Source organism: Rhinopithecus bieti, unplaced genomic scaffold (genome assembly GCF_001698545.2).
Source record: "Rhinopithecus bieti isolate Rb0 unplaced genomic scaffold, ASM169854v2 scaffold_13351, whole genome shotgun sequence".
In the NCBI taxonomy this organism is placed as follows: Eukaryota; Metazoa; Chordata; class Mammalia; order Primates; family Cercopithecidae; genus Rhinopithecus; species Rhinopithecus bieti.
In genome coordinates this window covers 3,038,216-3,062,332 of record NW_016807514.1, presented here as the reverse complement: position 1 = coordinate 3,062,332, position 24,117 = coordinate 3,038,216, and the positions used below count along the sequence as shown (strand labels likewise).

Genomic DNA, 24,117 nt, shown 5'->3' with positions numbered 1-24,117 from the left:
TGCCTCGGGGTGGGAGCTGGGCCCGGCGACCCTCGGCACAGGGTATTGGGGACACCGCCCTGATCCAACTCTTCTCCACCTCTCTCCCTGTCTTCCTCTCTTCCTCTCTTCTGCTTCCTCTGGCTCTCTCTCTCTCGCTCCCCTACCTCCCCACAGACACCCGCCCCCTCTCCACGCAGCGGCCGCTCCCTCCACCGTGCAGCCTGGAAACCATTGCCGAGGAGCCCGCCCCAGGCCCTGGCCCCACACCACCAGCGGCCGTCCCCACCAGCTCTTCTCAGGAACGGCCCCCATACCCCACAGGACCCGGAGCCAATGTGGCAAGCCCCCCAGAGGACACTGAGGAACACCAAGACAGCAGGCCTCGGCCGTGCAATGGCAAGCGTCCCGGCGGGGCCTACGAGGGGGCCCCCGGCAGCCAGTCGGACGGCAGGAGCCAGCCCCGGACCCCAGGCCACCTGCCCGTGATTAGAAGGGTGAAGAGTGAGGGGCAGGTGCCCACAGAGCCCCTGGGAGGATGGCGGCCCCTGGCTGGTCCCTTTCCAGCCCCTGCCGTGTACTTCGATGCCACTGGCAGTGACCGGCTGTGGCAGCGGCTGGAGCCATGTGGCCACCGAGACAGCGTTTCCTCCTCCTCCAGCATGTCGTCCAGCGACACTGTCATTGACCTCTCCCTGCCCAGCCTGGGCCTGGGCCGCAGCCGTGAAAGCCTCCCCGGAGCCCACGTGGGACGCCTGCCCCCCAGGCCCCACTCAGCTTCAGCTGCCCGCCCAGACCTGCCACCTGTGACCAAGAGCAAATCCAACCCCAACCTGCGGGCTGCGGGCCAGCAACCTCCCACGCCTGAGGCACTGCGGCCCAGGCCCCTGGCCCCACGGATGCCTGGCCTCCCACTCCGGCCGCCCTGGGGCTGCCTCTCCCTGGTGGGCCTGCAGGACTGCCCTGTGGCTGCCAAGTCCAAGAGCCTGGGGGACCTCACTGCTGATGACTTTGCCCCTAGCTTTGAGGGCGGCTCCCGCAGCCTGAGCCACAGCCTGGGCCTCCCGGGAGGGACACGGCAGGTGTCGGGGCCGGGGGTGAGACGGGATGCCCTGACAGAGCAGCTGCGCTGGCTCACAGTCTTCCAGCAGGCGGGAGACATCACGTCACCCACCAGCCTGGGCCCGGCTGGGGAGGAGGTGGCGGGGGGCCCCGGTTTTCTGCGGCGCTCCTCCTCCCGCAGCCAGAGCCGTGTGCGTGCCATTGCCAGTCGGGCCCGTCAGGCCCAGGAGCGGCAGCAGAGACTGCAGGACCTGGGCCGGCAGGGACCCCCAGAGGAGGAGCGGGGCACCCCCGAGGGAGCCTGCTCCGTGGGCCATGAGGGCAGTGTGGATGTGCCAGCACCCTCCAAGGGAGCCCCTGGGTCAGCATCCGCGGTCGCTGAAAACCTGGTCCTGCTCCGCCTCTGACCTTCTCAGTGGTGGGAACCTGGGCGGCTGTGGAGGCCCAGGACAGGGGTGGGCGTGTTGTGTTTGCTCAGGAAACAGGGCAGCCAGGCCCCCAAAACTGTGTCCCTGGCTGCCCTGTGTCCCCTCGGCCCCTGCCTCCCTCCTGCCCCTGCTCCCGGGGAGGAAAGGCTCAAGCTGCCGGCCTGGGGCCCACAGGAGGGGTTCGAGGCTGGCCCTGCCAGGCAGTTTTTCCGGTGTTTTAGGATCGATCCATACAGAAATATTTAAATTTTTAGAAGCAAAACTAATACAACATTAAAATGATACCAAATCCCTTTCCATTTTTACCTGGCTTTTCGCCCCGGGTGTGTGTGGTGTGCATCTGTGCACACCTGCCCTGAGCCTGCCCTGGGAGATGCAGCTGGCCTGGCCACGGCACAGGCTGGGGTGCTTGTGAGGCACCAGGGCTGCTCAGGATGCTATCTGGGCCTCGCCCTGAAGGCTGCATCTGCCTTGCTCCGACCATGCTGCCCTCTGCACCAGGCCTAAGCCTCTGGAAACTCCCAAACGTGGTTCCAATAAATGTGCTCACCAGCACGCACGGGCTTCCTGCTCACTCAGCCTCCTGTGCCACTCACCAGGTGTCCGTCAGAGCCTGTGCCAGGCCCAAAGGACACCCCAAGAAAAGACCTGGCCCGTCCTCAGAGGGCTGAGCTGGATGGGCTCCCAGCAGGGGCTGCAAAGCCTGCTGCTCAGGGCGCAGACCCTAACCCCAGGCCACAGGCCCCCCGACCCTGGGGGCTGCTCTGCCTGCAGCCTTGGAGGATGGTGGTACCAGAAAGGCCCCTACCCTGGAGAAGCTGGGGCGCTGCTTGGGCCTCTAGAAGCCTGTGCTGCAGCCCGTCCTCTGCTGCCCCAACAGTGGGAGTGAGTCTACCACCTGCTGCTGCCCAAGGGGCCTGCCCAGCCCACCACCCGGATGAGTGCTGCCGTCGGGGTGTTCCGTCTCATCCCTGGCTGCGTTGCACCTAGGCAGGGCCCTTGGGAAGGTGGGCATGAGGTTCAGAGGCCAGAATCCTGAGGTGCTGGGGAAGTTCTAGGGGGTTGCTCTGCCCTCATCATGTTCCTGCACTGGCAGGGATCATGGGCGGCCACAGGAACCGCTGTCATCACTTCCCCAACTCAGCCAGGCAGAGGGGCCACTGGTGCTACCCTCCCCTGAGCCCCAGCAGGCCCCTGAGAGCCTGGCAAGACGTCGTCATCCTCGAGCCCTGGGACGTTTGCGTGTGGGCAGCTGTGGCCCCACTGAGCAGGGGTGTGGTGAGCTGGTTGCCTGGGGCCCAGGGCGGCACCTGAGCCTGAGGAGTCTCAGTTCTGGGACAGTGGACTCTCAGAGCCCGTGGCGGTGACATTGACAGCAGCCTGATGACCGAGGCCTCCCAGTGAGCCCGAGTGGTGCCGTGGGCAGAGCAGGGCTTGAGGAGCCAGCTGGGGGTCTGCAGGAGTCAAGGAGGGGCTGAGAGTCTGGGGCCAGAGCCCTCCTGCTCCGGCTGGGGAAGGGCTGGGTTCACAGAGGCTAGGGTTACCCGCAGGAACAGGGTGCCTGGCTCATAGGCTGAGTGGCTTCTTGTGCAGGAGGGGAGCTGAGGCCAGGGCCACAGGCAGACCAGCAGGGGGTGTGCAGGGCTCACTAGCCTGGGCTGGGCCCTGGCGTCCTTGTCCTGGCTCTGTCCTCCCAGGCCTCTGTGCATCCCTCACCTCCTCCTGGGGATCCTGTCTAGGCCAGGCTCTGGCCAAACCTCTGCAGTGGGTGCGTCCCCCAGCACAGATGGACTCTCCAACCCTGGGGCCAAGTTCTGTGGATGTCAGGCCGGGCAGTCACATACCTGGGTGCCCAGAGCAGCCAGGCCACTGCTGCCATCCGCCACCAGTGAGGAGGGGCCAGGATGGTAGCAAGAGCTGGAGGGGCTGAGGAGTGCCAGGGAAGGCCAGAGATGCAGGCTGGGAGGGCTTCCCCATCAGAGAGAAGGGCCTGAGGAGACGGCCGGAAAGTGGTGAGGGCCGATGGGATCCTGGAGGCTGGGCCTCTGCCCTGGGGACCCACAGGAGGGAGAAGCTGGAGCCAGGTGGACAGTCAACCTCAGGACAGGACAGGAGCTGCCTTGGTGGCTGCTGCATGAGGGCTGGGCCTCAGGCTCCACGCAGACTCCAAGGGTAGGCCATGAAGAGACACCACCTTGGGGTCCAGAAGTGGCCACTGGGCACCTCTGGGCAGGCCAGGTCTCCATGAGGCAGGGGTCTTAGCCTCTGCAGGTTGCAGACCACCAAGCAAAGCTGTCTGGAAGGTGGTCCATGCCACCCCATCTCCTTGGCCTAGGACAGCCTGTGCTTGGGGGTCTCAGTGAAGCTTCCAGATCTGGGGGACCCTAGTGGGGAGGCAAGGTAGCAGCTCAGCCTGCTCAGGGCCTGCCCAGCAGCTCAGCACCAGGAACAGTTCCCGCCACATGAAGTCAAAGCCGGGGCCTGCAGCCAGCCCACCTCAGCAGGGCCTCTGCAAGCTCTGCGCCCTCCTGTCCTCTACACAAGGCTGTGTGGTCTCAATCCCACACCTGGGCTGAGACGGGAGGGACCCCCAGGCGCCTTGGAGCTCCCAGGGGCCAGGACCAGCAGGCCTCCCTGCTGCCAGCTCCCCCCAGCCATGCCCACCCTAGCCACAGAACAGGGACCCGGGGAGCCTGATCCCAAGGCCATAGCAACAAAACCCACACGGTCCGCACAGTTCCTAGCAGGGTCCGCGTCAGCGCCTGGCTGCCTGAGAACCCTTGAGGGCGATCGATGCCGAGGGCTCCTTTCCCAGGCACTTGAGTCAGGAGTGCTGCTCAGCACCCACATGTCCTGCAGGCGCAGCGGGAGGGCACTGGAGGGACGCGGGCAGCTCTTCTGGCCCAGAGGGAGCAGTGAGAGACACAGGGGCCCGGGTCTGTGGGGCAGCTGGCACTCGGTGCCCACGAGGTCTAGAAGCAGTGCAGGGAAGGGCTCCCGCTCGGGGCTCCCCACACAGGAAGAGTCGGGAGAGGCTCCTGCTCCAAAATAAAACAGCACAGGCGGCTCCGGCCTCTTTTAAAAACTCTATTTGGTGCATGCCCAGGGCGCTGCGTCCCGTCAGACATACCTGTATAGATCTCTCTATTTATACATATATATAAAAGGTTCTTTAGCAGTTAAATAGATTCCAATACGGATGTCTCCCAGGACAAAGCTGCGTCTCGCCTCTCGAGCACACGCATCTGTGCGGGCTGGGGCGTATGTGCCGTGTCACAGTAGTACGATATAAATATGTTGATTTGAACGCAGTTTCCCTGTGGTGGCAAAATCACATTCCTGACAAGTGACAAGCGGAACCATCCGGCGGCCGCGGTGGCTCACTCGGCCGGGACCTCATACTTGAAGATGACGCTGAAGAGTCGGCCGCCCAGCCGCTCGGCCAGCCATGCGTTCTTGATGACGGCCAGCTTGAGGCTCTCACAGCACAGGGCTGCGTGGTAGTTGGTGTGGACAGCACGGCCCATGCCCTCGATGACCACCAGGTCCGCGCCACGCTCCCGCACCAGTGCGGCCAGCCCCTTATCCAGGCGGCTTTGGGGAGGAAGAAAGAGAGACTGGACGAGTGGACCCCAGACCCCACTTCCCATACAGTGCAGCGACCAACGTGAAGGCCGAAACCTCCACCCCTCAATTCCCTGCTGTGGGGGCCTCCAAACCCAGCCTCAGCCCGGGCCTCCTCAGAGCAGCAGCTCCGGCAGGGCCAGAGCAGCTGCAGCCTGGAAACTGCCCGAGATCTCCCTCAAACTCTAGGGACTGACTCCTTGTCATTTTCACGCCCTCCCTGTTGGTGAGGGGGGACTGGAGCACAGATGAAGCCAGCACTGGAGAATCCCACCAAGCAGAGACGACCAGTGGCCCCAGCACTCAGAACCCGCTCATTTAAGGGGTTCCTTTCTCTGCAATCAACAGGACAGAGAGCACCACATACAATCGACTAAGGACCTCCAGAAGCACAGAAGCAGAGCCTGCTGTCTCTGCGGGATGCGGAGGTGACAGACACCGGGCAGCTGCCCAGATCGCCCTCAGCCTCAGCCGAGCGGCCACAGGGACATCAGCCCCTCCTGCCCCAAGTCCCCCAACCCAGCCCAGGTGCAGCCACCTCAGACCCTGAATCCGTTCAGTCTCTCCAGGCCACCTTGGGGGTGGCATCTCTGTCGCCTCCTGAGGTCAGTCCAGGCCTGGGGTCAGGAGAGGCCCTAAGGGCCGTCCTGAGGTCGGTGTCCCGCACGCGCCTGGGTGCAGGTGCACGGCACAGAGGGCATGGAGCCCAGGAGGAGAGAGCAGGTGCAGGGTGCAGGGTTACCTGAGGTCGAGGCACGGGGAGCTGGAGCCCGTCTGCACCAGCAGCAGCCTCTCTTCCCGGAGCGCGGAGCTGCCAGACACAAGGTGGTCAGCGCCCCCAGGAGGGTAGCCCCCGGGAGCTCCCAGTTCAGAGACAATCCTCGTGGCCCACTCTGCCCAGCTGGTGTCCCTCCCGATCAAGGCCCCCCAGCACCACCTGCCAACACTCACTGCACGACAGGGTCCATGCCTGCGATGCGCTCTGCCACGATCAGAGACTCGCTGTGGGTCACGTCGTTCAGGGCGGGGCCTGAGTTGCACGCCAGGATGACCTGCAGGAGGAGGGCCCAGGCTCTTTAGGAACCTGTGCTGGCCCAGCGTGGTGCCTGTGTGCACCCCAGCCTTCGAGTGGCTGGCCTGGGTGAGGGTGCTGTGCCCAGTGGGCCTGGGTGAGGGTGCTGTGCCCAGCGGGCCTGGGTGAGGGTGCTGTGCCCAGCGGGCCTGGCCAGCCACCTGCTGCTGAGGAGCAGGGACCTTGTCTGACCTTGCCACTCTGTGGCCCCTGGGAGGGAACCAAGCTGAGGGGCAGAGCCAAGTTCACAGCCTGCCCTTGGGACCTGCCTGTCTCCAATCGGCATGAAGTCACAGTCCCAAAGCCTCCTTGCTGGGATCACCCTTCCAGAAGCCTAGCATCAGCCCTGGGCTTCAGCACATGGACCCTCAGCCTGAGCCCGGGGGGCTGGGAGCCTCCACCCCAGCATATGAGGGCTCTGGGCCACCTCCCACACGCTGCCACCTGCACCTACCTGCTGCGTCCGGAGGAGCCCGACCACCGCCAGAGGCCCAGGGCGGCGCCAACCCCACCAAGAGCAGAGAAGCCCAGGGGAAGGGCCCCACCCACCACCTCGCCACTCACCTCCGTCCCTCTAAGGAGTAGCTCCCTGACAAAGGGGAAGACTCCCAAAATGATGTCTATTCCACTGTTATCTGCGAAAATTAAGGCACATTTATGAGGGGGCCCCTGTAAGACAAAACCAGGACGTTCAGTTGGGAACAGATGCATCCAAGCGAGTCAGACCCCACCCCTGCCACCCGCCCCGCTGCCCTGCAGGGGCCGAGACTGGGGGCTTCAGGGCCGCAGAGGCACTGGGGATGGGCTCCCCTGCAGGGGCTGAGACCAGGACTTCAGGGCCCCAGAGGTGCCAGGGATGGATCAGCCTGCAGGGGCCAGTGACTGTCTCTTCTGGCAAGGCTTTGTGCCTAGAGCAGGTGACCTAAGAAGTGGTCATGACAGGAGGGCAAGTATGGAGCAGGGGATGCTGAGGCCCTCGGCTCGCAGGACTGTGACTCTAACAGGAGGGGAGGGCCTCCGGAGGCAGCCCGTGCCTACCTCCCTCCAGTGACCACCCGCCCCCTGGGCCCCACACTGTGTCCCCAGGGGCAGAGGCGGGAAACCCCTCCACATACCTTTAATCTCTGAAGCCACTCGCTGTAGGAGTCCACAAGCCAGGGTCTTTCTGAGAGAGAGGGAGGGACACACGGTCAGCTCAGTGCTCCAGGTCAGGGCTTAGGGAGACGTGTCTTTAGGTGTTCGTCTCTCCAGGAAGCAAGTTCTCCCCGCCCCTGAGCCTGGCTAACAGCCTCGAGCAGGGGAGGTGCCTGGGCCCTGACCGCGACTGCTTTCGCTGTTGCAGAGAACGCCCAGGCAAGGCCCCAGCACAAGACGCGGGTTACTTGGCCATCCGCACCTTGTAACTTCCTCTTTGCTTCTTCAAACCCAAAGCAGGGGTCGGATTCAAGGACGCTGCACGCAAGAGGAGAAAAGAAAGTCAAGAAAAAACAGAACGAAAACCTTCGGCCAGACTGCTCAACGTGAAGACCCCAAATCCCTCCCAGGCGGGACAGAGGCAGCGGCTCAACGTGAAGACCCCAATCGCTCCCAGGCGGGACAGAGGCAGCTGCTCAACGTGAAGACCCCAAATCCCTCCCAGGCGGGACAGAGGCAGCGGCTCAACGTGAAGACCCCAATCGCTCCCAGGCGGGACAGAGGCAGCGGCTCAACGTGAAGACCCCAAATCCCTCCCAGGCGGGACAGAGGCAGCGGCTCAACGTGAAGACCCCAATCGCTCCCAGGCAGAACAGATGCAGCGTTCTTGATACGCGGTGATCAGCAGAAGGCTCAGAGCGCCACCGAGCAAAGGTTTGAGAGAGCGCAGGCTGTTTGTTAAGGTGGACTCGGAGCCACGGGACCAGGGAAGCCCATCAGTGACTGGCAGCTGCAGTCTGTCCCCGTGCTCGGCCCCCACGCAGGCGGTGTGGGAGCCCCCGGTGACTGGCAGCTGCAGTCTGTCCCCGTGCTCGGCGCCCACGCAGGCGGTGTGGGAGCCCCCAGCCACAAGGCCAAGCCCATGGGTCAGGACCCTCCAATGCTCCCGACAGGCTGCGGGACGGACCTGTGTCCCAGAAGGGCAGCCACGGCTGGGGGCAGCATTCTTGTCTATGTCTAGAGACACGAGTGGAACCCAGGGAGGGCCGGGAACCCAGGGAGGGCCGGGAACCCAGGCATCTCCCTCCAGCCCCACATGTAAAACAAGCAGGGACCACAAGACACGGTGTGGCCGCCTGGGGAGGCTCAGAGACTGGAAGCAGCTTCTTCAGGAGTGAAGGTAAATTACGGTGGGAATGGTTCGTTTTCAAGATTCAGAGCCCCGGGCTTTAGACACCTGCCTTTCCCACAGGCCAGACTAGGGAACTCCTTTGCAAAGCACCCTTTGATCATCACAGCAGAAATGTTTAATTCCTACCACACGTAGGAAACATGAATTTGGATTCTGACAACAGAAAACGTCAGCCCCGTATTTTGGGAGCCACAGCCCTAGGGCTCCTCAGCACCTGTGCTTAAGGAAGGGGCATCCTCAGAGCCTGAGGGGACAGACAAGGGCGCTGGGCCCTGCACAGCCCCTGGGGCTGCTGCCATGTGCACACCCTGGGCCCCAAAGCCCTGAGCCACCGAGCCACCAAGTGCCACACAACCCCGGAGGGACCCGCTCCACCTCCTTGCACGCAAGCCTGGGGCAGGACAAGGACCTGCAGGCTGCAGAGCCTGCCCCGAGCCCGCAGACACCTACTCAGACACGGCTTTGGCCCCCCAGTCGAAGACGTTCCCCGCCAGGAGGCCTTTCACCAGCGCCAGCTGCCGCTCCTCCCAGCCCAGCGTGTCCAGGGAGCGCACGACCCCGGGGAAGCACCTCAGTGCCACGCCATTCTCCCGCTGCTTCACCTGTGGAAAATGCCAGACGCCAGGCCTGAGTGGAGACCGCCTCAGCCCACAGGGCTGCTCCTGGCTTTCCGTCAGGCCGCGTCTCTACAGGCCCTCGGCAGGGCACCATCCCGGACACCTGCCAGGCCCAGCCTGTTCCACACCACACCCCTCAGGAGCACAGACTCAGGCCCAACCGGAAGCCCACCAGGCACAAGCCTATCGGCCCCGGGACAGCAGCCAGTGCGCAGCTGCACGGGGCTCTGAAGATGAGGCCCAGGACAGCTTCAGCCCCCACGTGACAGCAGTGGGTGAAGGGGAGGACGCGGTTGGAGGACAAGGCCCCCACAGGTAGCCACAGCCCTGGCCTCAAAACCCTCCACACCCAGACTTTCCCTGTCACAAGGCTCGGCGTGTGAGGGGGTGGGGGAGGCGTGGCGCTGGCCATTCCCAGAAGGGGTGGGAGAAGTCCATGCCTCCGCTGCTGCCCGCTGCCTCCTGGCAGAAGGGGCCAAGGAGGGCTCTGGCCGCCAGACCTGGGAAGTAAGATGGACGCCCAGAAAGGCCCACCTCAGAGGGCTCCCGTGGCCTGCGCATCGCCGCGGTAAAAGGTCTCTGGTCACTGCCCAGCCTCCTAGGAGGCAGCAAGGGTGCCCCATGAGAGGCAGGCAGGCAGTCCCCAACCACAATCGCCCACCCTTGCAGAAGCTGGGAGGCCCTTGGCTCCTGCAAGCAGGCAGCCTGTGTCTCTCAGGAACACATACCCAAACGGGGGCTCACACCCCTCTTCTCCAGTCACAGCGGTCCCCACCCCTAACTGGCACCAGCATCTGTGGGGGTAACACAGCTCCTCAGCAGATGCTGCCAACAGAGACCCTGGCTAGGGTGGTGCCAGTGCCGGAGGTGGGGCCGCTACCAAACCTGCATGGCCTCAGAGAGGACAGGACGCCCCAAGTCAGCGGGAGAGAGACAAGACCCACAGCGCCAGCGGGACGGGGACAGGAGCGAGCGGAAGGCCAGGGCACACTGCACTTACTTTGGAGTAGGGGTCCGGGAAGTTGAACTCGTTCAGACAGTGCTCCCTGGTGTCCAGCAGGCTGCGCACGGTCAGGGTCCCATAGGCGCTGGGGACAGACATGGCAGAGGGCGCTGAGCAGGGCAGGCCGAACACCCGCCCATCTGCACATCCTGGGCCGCGCCACGGATGTCCCCGGGAGCCTGGCAGTGCAAACGCCCCCGGGAGCCCGGCAGTGCAAACGCCGCGTGAGGCGGGGCCCGGGGGGACTGTGCCACCGGGGCCCACCCCCACCCCCAGCCAGCTGGGGTCCGAATGCCAGCATCGCAGCCACTTTCTCAGAGGTGCAGGGGCCCTCTGGGCAGAAGAGGCAGTCACGCACCAGGATGCTGGGCACTTACAAGGGCTGCTGTCTCAGGGTCTGAAGCTTGTTCCAGTACTTCTGCCGGAACTTCTCCGCCCTCTCAGCTGCATCCACGGAGTCTGGCTGGCTCGCCACTGCGCGCTTCACTACCTGCCAGCGACAGGAGGGGGTCAGCCAAGCATGGCCCTGCTGCTTGGGAATTCCCCATGTGACAGCGGGGCTCTGGGCAGAGTGGGGCTGGCTGTTGGGGCTGCCCAGGGCATGGTTGGGGACAGCTATAGGGGCCTGAGACAGGGTGGGGGCTGGCCGTGGGGGGCTGCCCAGGGCAGGGTTGGGGCGGCTGAAAGGGGCCTAGAGCAGGGTGGGAGCCGGCTGTCGGGGGCTGCTTGGGGCAGGGTAGGAGCTCGCTGTAGGGGGCTGCCCAGGGCAGGGTTAGGGCCTGCTGTGGGGGACGTGGGGCAGGGTGGGGGCTGCCTGGGCTGTGGTCAGGGCAGCTCCTACTGGAACAGGAAAGGCTGGCGGTGACAGTTCACGGTCCCCTGAGGCTTCCCTTTGCCATCCGCCCCTCCCAGCTGCCCTGGGAGGCAGGAGCAGGAGTGACCCTTGCCCCCCACCACTCAGGAAATCCGAGGCTGAGACCCATGTCCTTGGACTCCAGCCCCACCCTGTGCCGGGGACACGGGGCTCTGGATGCCCAGAGCTCACTCTGGGTCCGGGCAGGGCTGCGACTCTTCCCTCAGGACAAACCCTGGCAGCACCCGGCCTCTCCGAGGGCCTCAGGAAGAATGCATGTTGCTACTGGGGCTCCCTGGCCGCGAGCTGAGCTCCCGAGAGGCAGCATGGCCCAGGGCCTGGCATGTGCTCCACAGGACCACCCCGGCCTTGGAGGTGGGACGCAGGAGCCCCCAGGTGGCCTCAGTGGGAGCTTGTTGGGGCTGAGCCTCACCCCACCTCAGAGTCAGAGTCCCGCAGGGCCTCCTGCACCTCAGGCACACTTCCAAAGAGCAGAAAAGTCTACTAAATTGTTTTCTGAAGAAATGTAATAGCTAACAAAAGTACTGGCTGCCCTGAGAAGAAACGTGCCTCGATGACGTCACGTCCTAACTGACCCACCAAGTGACCAAGAGCGATATTTTTGCCTGAGAAACAGAAACCACCCCTCTCACACTCAGACGTAGATGAAGGGGTTTCTGGAAAATACTGGCCTGTCCCACTTCGCCACCTTGTCTTTGCCCCCGGGAGCCTTGGAAGGTTAACCCAGGCCGCGGCCTCGGAATCCTCTAATCGGTACCCAGAGTCCTCACCCCGTCCAGGGCCTCCTCGAAGCAGGTGAGCCAGTATTTTCGGGCCAGAGCGTCGTCAGTGAGGTCCACCGTGTCGGGCACATAGGAGGGCGGGTCCAGGAGGAGTGGCAGGCTGACCAGTGGCCTCTCCAGCCGGTCCATTTCCAGCAAGTCAAACTGGAAGACAGGCAGTGGCAGGGTGGAAACGTCACCCCAGTTCAGAATAACCTAAGCCACGCTCAGAATCTTCCACTCTAATAAAGGAGGAGATGTAACGCCTTCTTCCGCCATGCCTCTGGGCCACAGAGAAGACCCCCACCGGTCCCCCACAGCTGCCCAGCGGCCTGAGCCGGATACCTTGACTTACCCCCTGGTTTGACACTGGGGTTGCGTCTGCTCACCACACGCCTCCTGCCCCCATCACCTCCCCGCTGCAGCCATCCCTCCCCAATCACTGCTGTAGTCACCCTACCATCACCCCTCCCCCACCATCCCTCTCCCCATCACCACCTCCCTGCAATCACCCCTCCCTGTCACCCCTACAGTTTCACCTCCTCCCCGTCACCCCTGCAGTCACGCTGTTCCCACCTCTGGTCCTCCAGGTGGCCACGTCTGCACACAGAGGTTTGGGGTGCTGTCCTCACTAAGCGCCGGGCAGTGCTCCACCCCGCGCCAGGCAGGCAGCCCCCATGCACCTTCCTTTCTCCATGAAGGGCTATGGCAAGGCCAGGCCACTATGGGCCCAGGGCACCCCGGGGCCACCTATACCCGGCACAGGCGTGCTCATGGGCCCTGCTGGCTCCTTCTACCTTATTCCAGGAGGAACTGAACTGAGTTGAGCCAACGCACACACCAGTACTCAGTTCTCTGCACGCGAACTGCAGCAGCCGCTGCTCTGGGACCAGAGGGGCTGTCGGGGGAACTGTGCAGCTGGCCGCCTCTTCCCACCCTCCGGTGACTACCCCACAGGTCACATGCCGGCCCTCTGCCCTTCTCCACCAGGGCACCCCTGCCGGCAACTGCTGGGGCTAGAGAAGCAGCCTCCGGGTGGGCAGGGACCTCTAGGCAAGGAACTTCACAGCAAGGGGGATGCCTTCCAGGTGGGAGGCCCACGCCAGGCAGACGCTCCACAAGGAAAAAGCCAGTGACTTCCCAAAGCCAGCGCAGAAGGCGGCAGGAGCCCCACGTTAACTACCACGGACCACAGCCGGGACCGCCCGGTGCCACCTTGCCGGGTCGCAGGCTCCTTCTATCCTGACAAACGGGTTCAAATCTTTGCTTTGCCTTTTTTTGGAGAATATAAACTCAAAGAAACGACTCCATCTCTCCACACATCAGTTTGATCCTCAGTAAGGTGGGGCACCTCCTGCCTGGCAGGGCTGTGCCGCTGGTGGGCACCAAACAGGTAACAAGCGCCTCCTGAACGGGGCCCCCGAGGCGCTGTGGCCGCCCGTGCAGTCACTCCAGGTTACAGTACAGGACATTTGGCAAATTATACACGCGTGGCAGAAACGGAGGCTGGGAGACACCAAGCCCCTCTGCCCAACACCAGGGCAAAAGCAAGAGGCTGGGGCTCTGCCAGGCCCCGGGCCTAGTATGGGCGGAGGGAAAGGCAGGCCAGGGCTGTGGGCAGTGTGGCGCATCTGTGCAGGGCCGTGGCCCAGGGTGAACCGCAGGACCCACACAAAAGGGAGGTGCCCTTCTGAGAAGCCAGAACTCAACCCGGCGCGGTCTTGAAAATACTGACACGGATTTGTGAGGAACCCCGTGTCTACAAATGACAAGCAACTTCCTGCCAACAATGCCAGTGGCCTGTCCTGAGGGGTCCGACTAGCTTTGTACGAGACCGTGGGTAACTGTTCACAGCTACAGAAGGCACGAGCCCCCCGGGGGGACACGGTCGAGGACCCTGACAGCCCGTGACACGGGGGCGGTTTCCGCCACGTGGGGCTGTGCTGGGGGCATTCCGTGTGGCTGACACAGGTCCTGGCGGGGAACCCTTCCGAAGCAGCTCTAACTCGGCAGACATGGGTGCATCTCCCAGCCCGCCAGTGCCACCCAGCTCGGGCCAGGGCAAATCCACCGGGCATCCGAGGAATGAGCCTGGACACGCCGAGGAGAGCAGACGCCCCACAGAGACCGTCACCGACAGAGACCGACACCTACAGAGACCGTCACCGACAGAGACCGTCGCCGACAGAGACCGTCGCCGACAGAGACCGACACCTACAGAGACCAACAGAGACCGTCGCCGACAGAGACCGTCGCCGACAGAGACCGACACCTACAGAGACCAACAGAGACCGTCGCCGACAGAGACCGTCGCCGACAGAGACCAACAGAGACCGTCGCCGACAGAGACCGTCGCCGACAGAGACCGACACCTACAGAGACCAACAGAGACCGTCGCCGACAGAGACCGACACCTACAGAGACCGTCACCGACAGAGACCAACAGAGACCGTCACTGACAGAGACCAACAGAGACCGTCACTGACAGAGACCAACAGAGACCGACACCGACAGAGACCGACACCGACAGAGACCAACAGAGACCGACACCGACAGAGACCGACACCGACAGAGACCGACAGAGACCGACACCGACAGAGACCGACACCGACAGAGACCGACAGAGACAGAGACCAACAGAGACCGTCACTGACAGAGACCAACAGAGACCGACACCGACAGAGACCAACAGAGACCGACACCGACAGAGACCGACACCGACAGAGACCAACAGAGACCGTCACTGACAGAGACCAACACCTACAGAGACCAACAGAGACCGACACCTACAGAGACCAACAGACCAACAGAGACCGACACCGACAGAGACCAACAGAGACCGACACCGACAGAGACCGACACCGACAGAGACCAACAGAGACCCTCACTGACAGAGACCAACAGAGACCGTCACTGACAGAGACCAACACCTACAGAGACCAACAGAGACCGACACCGACAGAGACCGACACCTACAGAGACCGTCACCGACAGAGACCGACAATAACCGGCAGAGACCGTCAGCCAGAGTGCGCAGTCCTAGGGCAGGACCCTGGGTGGCTCCTGAGCTTTCAGGTTTCAGCTGCAAAGTGGATGGGCCCCCTGGTGTGGGGAAGGGCCCCCGGTGTGGAGAGGCCCCTGGTGTGGGGGAGGCCCCCGTCACCCCTGAACTTTAGCAATCTCTCTGCAAACAAGAAGGCCGGATCACACAGACTCCGTAATTCCTGCTGAATGTTTCCAAAACACGAGAGCACCCAACATGAGAGAGAGGAAAGCAAGCCACAGTGTCCTCCTCCCGCCTCTAGTTATTGCCCAGGTCCTTGGAAGGATTCGCCACAGGTAGAGGCGCCTTTCAGCCGCGACAGCCACAAGAGGCTTCTCTCAGGGACAGGAGAGGGGAGCGCGGCACAGGTCGCTCCCTCGGGGCCCAGGACGGCCAGAGCCCGCTACTCACGGTGCCACTCCGTGCCCGCTGTGCTGGGCCGAGCTCCGGTGACGTGCTCATCAACCCGGAGCTGCCTGCGTAGTTCTCTCCCCAGCTGTACTGGTTGGGATCTGGAAAGCAGAGAGCCAGGTCACCTGTGTTAACTTTGCCCTTGATTCAAAAGCAAGAGAGTGGAGGAGGAAAGGGTATAAAAACCGATTAACTAAATTGTTAAAACGTCAGACATGCCTGCTGCTGTCACTTTGGGAGTACTCACGCTCCCCACCCCACCTCCACCCTGGGCCGCTCTGGCCCAGAGCACAGGCCCAGACCACAGCTGAGGCCCAACGCTGCTCAGGGGCACCAGCACTGCGACTCACTGTCCTGCTCGGCTCCTTTCAGGAACGCTCCGATGGCTCCCAGGTAGCCTTCGTGCCTCAGAAACAGCGCTTGCACTTCCCCCTGCCATGGCCAAAGCACACGTGCTGCTGTCGGCCCCACACAACACCCGATGCCTCCGCAAACCAACTCAACACGGGCGGGCCTCGCACTGCGCAGCCCAAACCCTCCAAGAGGCATCCACGGCATACTTGCCAGTGAAATCGCGCCAGGCGCCAGAGGTGGGCTGCTGTTTGAAGAAAGCTAAGGGTGAGATAGCTTCTCCCATGCGGCGAGTCCCTAGCCCACAAGTCTCTGCGTCAGGGACGCAGGTGGGCACGCCTCTGCAGGGGCACGGGCACCCTGACCCCAGTGCAGATCGGCAGACTCCCCCAGAACTCTCTAGAATGCTCATCACTGGTGATTTGCTCAGACTCAGGCGGCCACGGTGCCACAAAATGTAGGCTCCCCAGAACCAGCCAGAAGAGAGGGGTGCTGGGCTTCTCGGCCCCGCGGCCTCTCAACCTCCCTGGGGCTGCTGCGGTGTCTGACCAGCATGACTCTGATTTTGAAACCCTGGGGGTCCGCGTTAGAGGCTGGGGCGGGCGCGCCTGGTACCTTGGAGAAGAAGTTGATGCTGTAGGTGATGGTGCGCATGGTCACGGGGTGGCCCCGGATGAAGAAGCCTCCGAAGTACACGCGGTCCAGGCTGTGCAGCCGCGCGTGGAGACAGGCCAGCTGCCCGATGTCGTTGCTGATCATGTGCAGCAGGCTCTTGGCCATGTCTTCCTTGGAGAACTCTGGAGAAGGGAAGGAAAAGGCGCGCGCGTCCAAGCACAGCAAGTGCCTGGTGTGACAGCGAGCGGGAGCGGAAGGGGAGAGAGAGCTGAGTGGGAGGGGAGGGGAGAGAGAGCTGAGTGGGAGGGGAGGGGAGAGAGAGCTGAGTGGGGGAACCGGAGCCCCAGCGTGGGAGGCTATGTATGATGCGTAGGAGGGGAGGCGAGAGAGAGCTGAGTGGGGGAACCGGAGCCCTAGCGCGGGAACGGAGTGGGAGAGAGAGCTGAGTGGGGGAACTGGAGCCCGAGCGTGGGAGGGGAGGGGAGAGAGAGCTGAGTGGGGGAATCAGAGCCCCAGCGTGGGAGGCTGCGTATGATGCGTGGGAGGCTGCGTATGATGCGTGGAAGGGGAGGGGAGACAGAGTTGAGTGGGGGAACCAGAGCCCGAGCGCTGGAGGGGAGGGGAGAGAGAGCTGAGTGGGGGAACCTGAGTCCGAGCACGGGAGGGGAGCGGGGGAGAGAGCTGAGTCGGGGAACCAGAGCCCGAGCGTGGGAGGCTGTGTGTGATGCGTGAATCATTCCTGGACAGATTAGGCTTTGTTTTCAAGGAGAAAAAAAACCGAACCGCTTTTCCTAACTCAGAGGAACTGTTTCTTCCTCTAAAACCAAGACCACGGTGTTTATTCGCCAACCTTCTGAGCACTCGGCCTGCGCCATGGTGACTTGGCAGGAAGAGGTTGCAGGGCTGACACCCAAGACCCCGACTCTCCAGGGAGCGGGTGTGGGAAAGTTAACAGTGGGGGAAGCTCCTGTCCCCAAGACCCCAAGTGTCCCCACCCCCTTCTTTCTGGCGGCAGAGGCCAGGGCCGGCACCTTGGTCGGCGGTGGCTGACTTCCCGAAGCTGCTGGCGATGAGGTTCCCGCTCAGCCCAAGTGTCTGGTGGGCACCACCGTAGACGTCCCGCACCAGCATGTCCACGTTGCTGTGCTGGCCCCTCGAGGCCAGGTGCAGGAGTTCGTCAAACTTCTGCGGGACACGGCGAGGGGGCGGGTGAGGCACTGCGAGCTGCTGGAATATCCCCACGGCCCCAGAAACCAAGCCCACGGGAGGAGGCACGCGTGGCAGGGGGTGAATGGGCCCTCGTCATGCGGGACCAAAGGCAGGAGGCAGCAATCGGGACCTCAGGCCACCCAGTCAGGAGCAGCTCTGGCTGCTGGGACGCCCGTCCTTCAGGGCGCAGAGTCGAGCCGCAGAGGCCAGAGACCCGCCAAAGCGCGTCAGGAGGGAGGCCCGGAAGCAGCTTTTGCACCTCCCAGCCACAGGCCTCCGGAGGACAGGAAGCAGACATCTCTGCAGACCCTGGAGGGCCTCTGGCAGCCGCCGCATACCTTCGTTTTGGTGAGCAGAGCCCCGAGCCCCCAGAAGGTGCCGCCTCCGATGGAGCTGCCGCCGACCCACTCGAACCTGTCCTCCGTCTCCACCTGCAGCAGAGCCAGGGCAGGTGCGTGCACGGCAGGCCCTCAGCCACACAGGTCGCCCACCCCCCGCCATCCCCGCACCCTGTGCTGCACTGGGGCGAGCCCCGCACCCCCGCCCCAGAACCGCCCGTGGGCAGACTCTCTTGATGGCCGAGCCTGGGGGCGCTGATGCCCCTCCCACAGCGGCTCTGAGCTCATGGCTTTGCCCCCCCACCCACTGGGCCCCGTCCACGTGCCCAGTCCTGGCTCCTACTCCTGCACACAGCTTAACAAACTGTGGCTGAACCATCCACTCATTCATTCACGAAGCCGGGTCTCACCTTCACAATGGAGACTCCAGAGCCAATATTGACAAGAAGATAGGGGAAAATGTGGGGGTGGTTGGTCTGGAACCGGAACTCAGGGTCGGAATCCTTCTGGTACACGAAGGCCTCGTGGGGGATGTTCTTGAGCACGAAGTTGCACCCCTTAATCAGGCATGTCATCACGTCCTCCTTGTCGACTCTGAAAAGAAAGTGCCAACCCCTTAAAGAGTACAGGCGACAGGCCGGGCGCGGTGGCTCAAGCCTGTAATCCCAGCACTTTGGGAGGCCGAGACGGGCGGATCACAAGGTCAGGAGATCGAGACCATCCTGGCTAACACGGTGAAACCCCGTCTCTACTAAAATACAGAAAATTAGCCGGGCGAGGTGGCGGCGCCTGTAGTCCCAGCTACTCGGGAAGCTGAGGCAGGAGAATGGCGTGAACCCGGGAGGCGGAGCTTGCAGTGAGCTGAGATCCGGCCACTGCACTCCAGCCTGGGCGACAGAGCGAGACTCCGTCTCAAAAAAAAAAAAAAAAAAAAAAAAAAAGAAAACAGGCCACAGACGGGTGCAGCACGCAGGCCTGCCCGGCCCAGAGGGGCAGCCGGGCCCGTGAACAATCCAACGCATGATCGGACGCACGAGCACCAGGGACTCAGGGGCAGCCACATGTTCCTTCCTCGCCCTCGAGGTCCCCACTCACTTCAGCCGCAGCTTCTCTTCGATGAGGTCCTTGAACTTGTAGGCCCCGCCCCCGGTCGCCTGGATGACCTTGGTCTCTGTGTTGACGAGATGGTCTTTGATGAAGTCCAGGCAGGCTTCGATGTAGGTATTCTCAAACTTAATGAAGTGCAGTCGAGCAGTGATCTCTTCTTGAACTGAGATCTCGTAGGGTGGCTCGTGGTCACGTTCTGTGTCCTGGAAAACAGAGCAGGGGAGGCCGCATGAGTGTGGGGCACCGTGCTGGGCTGGGCCAGGCACACCCTGCCCTAGTGGAGCGGGCCGTTCACACCAGCCTTCAACCAGGCAGGGCTCTGAGGCAGAATCCTGGGCAAGAGGGAGGAGCCCAGGACCGTGGCGACCTCAGGGCCACCCAGCAGGAGCAGAAGCCTCCCCCAGCGGGAGCACGGGTGGGCACAGGTTCCTGAAAAGGGTCTTAAAGGGACATGGTGGAAGGCAGGGGAGGCTGTCCATGCTAGAAACTCCTAGGACATGGAAGCCGAGGTCTGCAGCAGCAGAGGGGTGACTTGAGTGACAAGGGCCAGGTTCAAGATGACAGAGGAGCGGCTGTCCCGCCCCGGGAGGTTACAGCGCAGGCTCACCTTTCCCGAGTGGTCGAAAGACCGCACCTTGGCGACTTTGTGCTGTACCGTTGAATAGTAGGCCAGCTTGGTTAACGACCCGCCTGCAGGGGAGACATACACCCGGCAGAATTCAGGACCAGGACAGCGCGGGGCTGGGGTCCATCCCCCACGCTCTCTGGGTGTCTTGGAGACTAAAATCTCTGTGGATGAGGGGTTTGGGGCTACTGGAACTTAAAAACCCTGTGGGCGCAAAAGAGAGGACGGGAAAATGAACAATCAAATCTACACTTTTCTTTTCCAAATTCTGCTCCTCCTCAGCTCCCTGGCCAAACTGAGTTCAAGAGGTCCCACTTCCCCACGGCACCAAGTCCTGCAGACGAAAGGGAGAGCTGTCTTGCTTTGGGTAACCTTGGTTATCCTCATTGCTTTAAGAAAATTCAGTTTCAAGTGATCTTGCTAATGACCCAAAGCGAAAAGCTGACAAATCCAGGCGTTTTCAGAAGTACACCCTTGACACAAAGGAGGCTCTTTTCACAGGCTAGGGCAGTAACCCGGCCTGAGCAGCTCCCCTACCCTGGAGAGGCAAACAGTGCCGCTAGCTACTCTTGAGAGGCTCTGGGCAGAAAATGCAGCCCCAGCCCCAAAAGTAGCCAGAAGAAGTCAGAGGCCACCAAAGTCTCTTTCCCCGTGGGCCAAAGTCTCTCTGCGGTTCCAGAGAAGCCCTGCGGCTCCCAGGATGATGCTGTGATCAAAGGCTGGAAGGGGCTTTACGCACCTGAACCATGTTTCAGGGAAAGGTGAAAAGATTCTTGGAAAGGCCTTTTCAAGGATAAATTCTTCTAAGTTTAAAAAAAAAAAAAGGACATTTTTGAGGCTACAGGTGTGTTCATAGATTTGAAGCTCCATGAATGACAAATAGAAAAAGAAACAAAGCGTGTGACTTTAAGTTCACTGTGTGGTGTACAGCGACTGAACAGAGTACACTTTTTACGGGGCCTGAAAAAAAGAGGCAAAAATCCCGCATCACGAGAGTAAGGAGGCTAAAGCTATGTTCAAATGGTTGTGTTTTGACAAAATACTGTAAGGTGGAGAACAAACACTCGTCGGTAAAGAGATCTGGAAACCCCAAGGAAACAGCCAGTGTCGTCCCTGTAACAAAACCCATCGTGGCCAGGCCCCACAGCAGCCGCCTCACGGCACTGCCTGCCTGGCGGTGAGCGTGGGCTTCCCGACGGCCAGCGTACAGTCCAGTGGATGCGTCACAGGTTCAATCCGATCCCCTGGCCTGTGGCTTTAAGCCTCCTTATCCCTCCCCCACCCCCAGACCTGGCCAGGCCTGGAGAGTCTCACTAAAACACACCATGTTGTTGACTCCCCTCGGCAAATAAACCGTTTTCTAAAACGACAGATGATGCAAGAGGATGAAGATCTATTTTAAGAGACTCATCAAAAGTCACTATAAACAAACTCTCAGGTCACAGAAATCCAATTTCAGGACCTGGGTTCTTTGTGTTACATACACGCCCAAACAGGATGTACTGGGGTTGGGACTGCGGTGGGGGTGGGTTGGCTTCTGCAAGGTACGCATCCTCCCTCCCCTGCACTGAGAAGCCTAGCAAAGCCAGTGTTCCGTCTTCCTACTCCCCACACCCGGGGGGGAACAAAAGGGGGCCTGAGGCGCAAGGAGGGCACCCAGAGCAGGAGGTCTGTTGGAGCAGAGGGAGCCTGTGGGCGGGGATCCTTCCGGGCTGAGCTCAGGGGCCCCTTGGAATCACAACACACCGCCTGGCAAGGCAGTGACAGGCTTGCCCCCTGGGCTCCCCAGGCTGCCTGCGCTCCGCTCCGAGGCCAACAGCATCGCCTGGCTGGTGGGGAAGGGGGCTTTCCAGAGGTTTGGTCACCTGTGCTCTTCACACCTGAGCCAAGGTCTTCTAGTTCTCCCTGTCCCACAGGCCCCCATCCCTTCTTCCACTCTCTCTGGTCCTGTCTTTCCTCTTTGGGCACCAATGGAGGGCAGGACAGCCCAGCAGACACCATGGCACTGTGGCCCCTTCCTGTCCCACATGCCTCTGAGAAACCCTCTCCACGGCCCACAGAAACCTAAAATCAGATCAAAGCTGCAGGTATGTTTTGAGAAACACAATGTCCCTGCTGCTTTCAAAGAGGTGAATCTGCTCAGCAGATATCAGCGTCCCGTCGAGGGGAAAACAGCTTGCCAAAACCCAGGGCAGGTGAGCTTTCCTGGATCGGGAAACATGGGCAAGGGAAGAGGAAATGGGAGAAGCCTGCTTTTAAACAATACTGTTGGCCGGGCGCAGTGGCTCAAGCCTGTAATCCCAGCACTTTGGGAGGCCGAGACGGGCGGATCACGAGGTCAGGAGATCAAGACCATCCTGGCTAACACGGTGAAACCCCGTCCCTACTAAAAAATACAAAAAACTGGCCAGGTGAGGTGGCGGGCACCTGTAGTCCCAGCTACTCGGGAGGCTGAGGCAGAATGGCGTGAACCCGGGAGGCGGAGCTTGCAGCGAGCTGAGATCCGGCCGCTGCACTCCAGCCTGGGCGACAGAGCGAGAAGACTCCGTCTCAAAAAAAAAAAAAAAAACACACAACAACAAAAAACAATACTGTTGACAAGCACATTGTCTTTGAGGGTTCCTGGGTTGAAGACACCCCACCCTCAGCCGTGGCCTCCTAGCAGCTCAGTCAGGAGTAACAAACAAAAGGTCTTCTCTCAGCGTCAGTCAATAGGTCCTCCTAAGAACCAGAGACACAGGATCCAGACACAGGGAGGAACTCTGAAGAGAGGAGATAAATACCAGCACTAAACAGACCTCTTAGAGTATCCTTCTACCAAGAAACCCCCTGGGCTCAGCCCGGAGAAGAGGCTGGTGCTCCAGGGCCCTCCAGGGCTGCGACAGCCCTTCCTGGATGGTTCCAGCTCTGCGGTTTCCCTGGCCTCTGGTGGCCACACAGAACATCCATGGTGAGCCCTGTTCTCCTGGCCATTCCCCAGGTGACTTATGCAGGTCAACTGCAATTGCATTTCACAAATATTTAATCCCGACTTGTTCCCAGTAACAGAATCCCCCAGTGTGAAGGCAGCAGAACCTTTCAGAGCACACGCTCTGCCGAGCCCGAAGGTCTCAGAAGGCTGGGGAGCCTCTGGCGAGGCCTGCAGTAGACCATCCCCTAGGCTGGGGCTGCAAGCTCAGCACCTGCAGCCCAATAGCCAGGCGGTTCCAAGTCCTATCAGGGTTCCCTAAAGATGCTACTCACACATCCTCATACCTGGCACCAGGCCACACCCCCTAAGACGCACTGCCTCTCATAAGCTCACTGCAAGGTAGGAGCCAGGACCTACAGCTGCTTCCATTCTCATGCCCCCACTTCCCTAGAGGACACCCTTCCCTGGCTGGGCATCTCACAGAGATGGTGACACCAACGACCCCAAGGACACCACAGCAGCAAACATGCTGGATGCACCAGGAGCATACAGTTCAGAGGGAATGGCTTGGGTCTGAGTCCCAACTTTTCCAGGGAGGTGGGAAGCAGTCAGCACAGCGGCAGGCCCATTCATCCCAGTATTTACCGGGCGGCAAAGACAGGTCGGGCATCCTTTTGGGGCTGGGGCTACAAAACACACCCCCGCCTTTGTGGGATTCACACATAAGCGGACTCAGCCTACAGCAGAAACGTGTGCTAAGAGGGAGAGATATGTGAAGCGGCACTGGCTATTCAAGGGGGTTTTTCCTGGTGAAGCTGCCCCCAGGAAGCCCTCATGTCTGAAACAGGGGAAGAGTAGGAGAGCAGGGAGTGGCAGGTTCAAATCCTGGTTCTGCCACTTTCTAGCCGGATGACCCTGGGCAAATTAGTTCACCTTTCTGGGTCTTAGTATCCTCATCTAGGAAATGGGAGTAATTTGCTTTCCTCCTCTGGAGGTGGCTGGCTGGGAGGTGTCCAGGAAGTCAGGAGCGTGGGAAAAGGGTCTAGAACAGAGCCTGGCCAGCCGTCATTACTAAGAGCACTGCCATCAGGCAGGAGGGTCTGCAGCGGACCCTGGAGAGGCCAGAGCAGAAATGTAGGCCGCCTTGAAGGCCACGGAAGGCACGGGTGACTTTTAAACCAGAGGCAAGAGTTCCCAGGACCTACGTCCACAGCCGCCTGAACTCACGCCCGGTGTCCACCCTCCAGAGAGCGGGGCCTATGCACGGACTGTCCGGCCCGCGGGCCACGGCTGCCCAGGCCTCGGGAACACGCGGCCTTTTCGGGGCCACTCTGCCAAGGGCTTCCTGCGGTGCTCGTCCTCATCTAGACCAGAACTAAGGACCCCAATTCTCAGGCCAGCCACCGGCCAAGCGGCGGAGCCGGGGCGCCCAGGTGCCCATGCGGCCAAAGACATAAAATTCCGTCTGCTCCAGGGCCAGGCTGGCCGCCAACCCTCCCACCTCGCGGCGGGTAACGCTGGACCCCGGACCCCAGCCTCCCAGGACGACCGCGCGAACTACCAGGCCCGGCAGGCCCCGCTCTGGTCCCTGCGGCGCCTGCCGGGAGCTGTAGTGCGGCCGTCGCCCCGAGCCTGCGTATCGGCGCCACCGCGGACTACAAGGCCCGTGAGGCTGTGCGCGGCGGTCCGCGGACTACAAGGCCCGTGAGGCTGTGCGCGAGGCCCGCGCCCCCGCCCTTCGTCCTTCCCGCCGCCCCGCTC

General features: G+C 61.8%; 2 protein-coding genes across 3 annotated transcripts in view; one reads left to right on the top strand and one right to left on the bottom strand.

Annotated features, from left to right (window-relative positions):
• PLCH2 (phospholipase C eta 2) overlaps positions 1-1,766 on the top strand; it is a 76,962-nt gene extending 75,196 nt beyond the window's left edge. The window contains exon 23 of the mRNA XM_017882458.1: positions 157-1,766. Within this exon, the coding sequence (XP_017737947.1) occupies positions 157-1,448 (1,292 nt within the window). The 3' untranslated portion in view covers positions 1,449-1,766. The remainder of the gene's footprint in view (positions 1-156) is intronic.
• A 2,775-nt stretch (positions 1,767-4,541) lies between these two features.
• The window catches only part of PANK4 (pantothenate kinase 4 (inactive)), a 20,239-nt gene continuing 663 nt past the window's right edge, over positions 4,542-24,117 (bottom strand). The window contains exons 2-19 of one of the 2 annotated variants that reach the window (XM_017882456.1): positions 19,428-19,510; positions 18,809-19,023; positions 18,124-18,307; positions 17,714-17,806; positions 17,198-17,351; positions 16,167-16,348; positions 15,551-15,632; positions 15,201-15,301; positions 11,756-11,911; positions 10,489-10,601; positions 10,109-10,196; positions 8,942-9,093; positions 7,562-7,617; positions 7,281-7,330; positions 6,730-6,834; positions 6,045-6,145; positions 5,836-5,904; positions 4,542-5,063 (exon numbers count right to left, since the gene is read on the bottom strand). In XM_017882456.1, coding sequence (XP_017737945.1) covers positions 4,850-5,063; positions 5,836-5,904; positions 6,045-6,145; positions 6,730-6,834; positions 7,281-7,330; positions 7,562-7,617; positions 8,942-9,093; positions 10,109-10,196; positions 10,489-10,601; positions 11,756-11,911; positions 15,201-15,301; positions 15,551-15,632; positions 16,167-16,348; positions 17,198-17,351; positions 17,714-17,806; positions 18,124-18,307; positions 18,809-19,023; positions 19,428-19,510 — 2,198 coding nt within the window. In that variant the 3' untranslated portion in view covers positions 4,542-4,849. The remainder of the gene's footprint in view (positions 5,064-5,835; positions 5,905-6,044; positions 6,146-6,729; positions 6,835-7,280; positions 7,331-7,561; positions 7,618-8,941; positions 9,094-10,108; positions 10,197-10,488; positions 10,602-11,755; positions 11,912-15,200; positions 15,302-15,550; positions 15,633-16,166; positions 16,349-17,197; positions 17,352-17,713; positions 17,807-18,123; positions 18,308-18,808; positions 19,024-19,427; positions 19,511-24,117) is intronic. The other variant, XM_017882457.1, reaches the window with a different exon arrangement.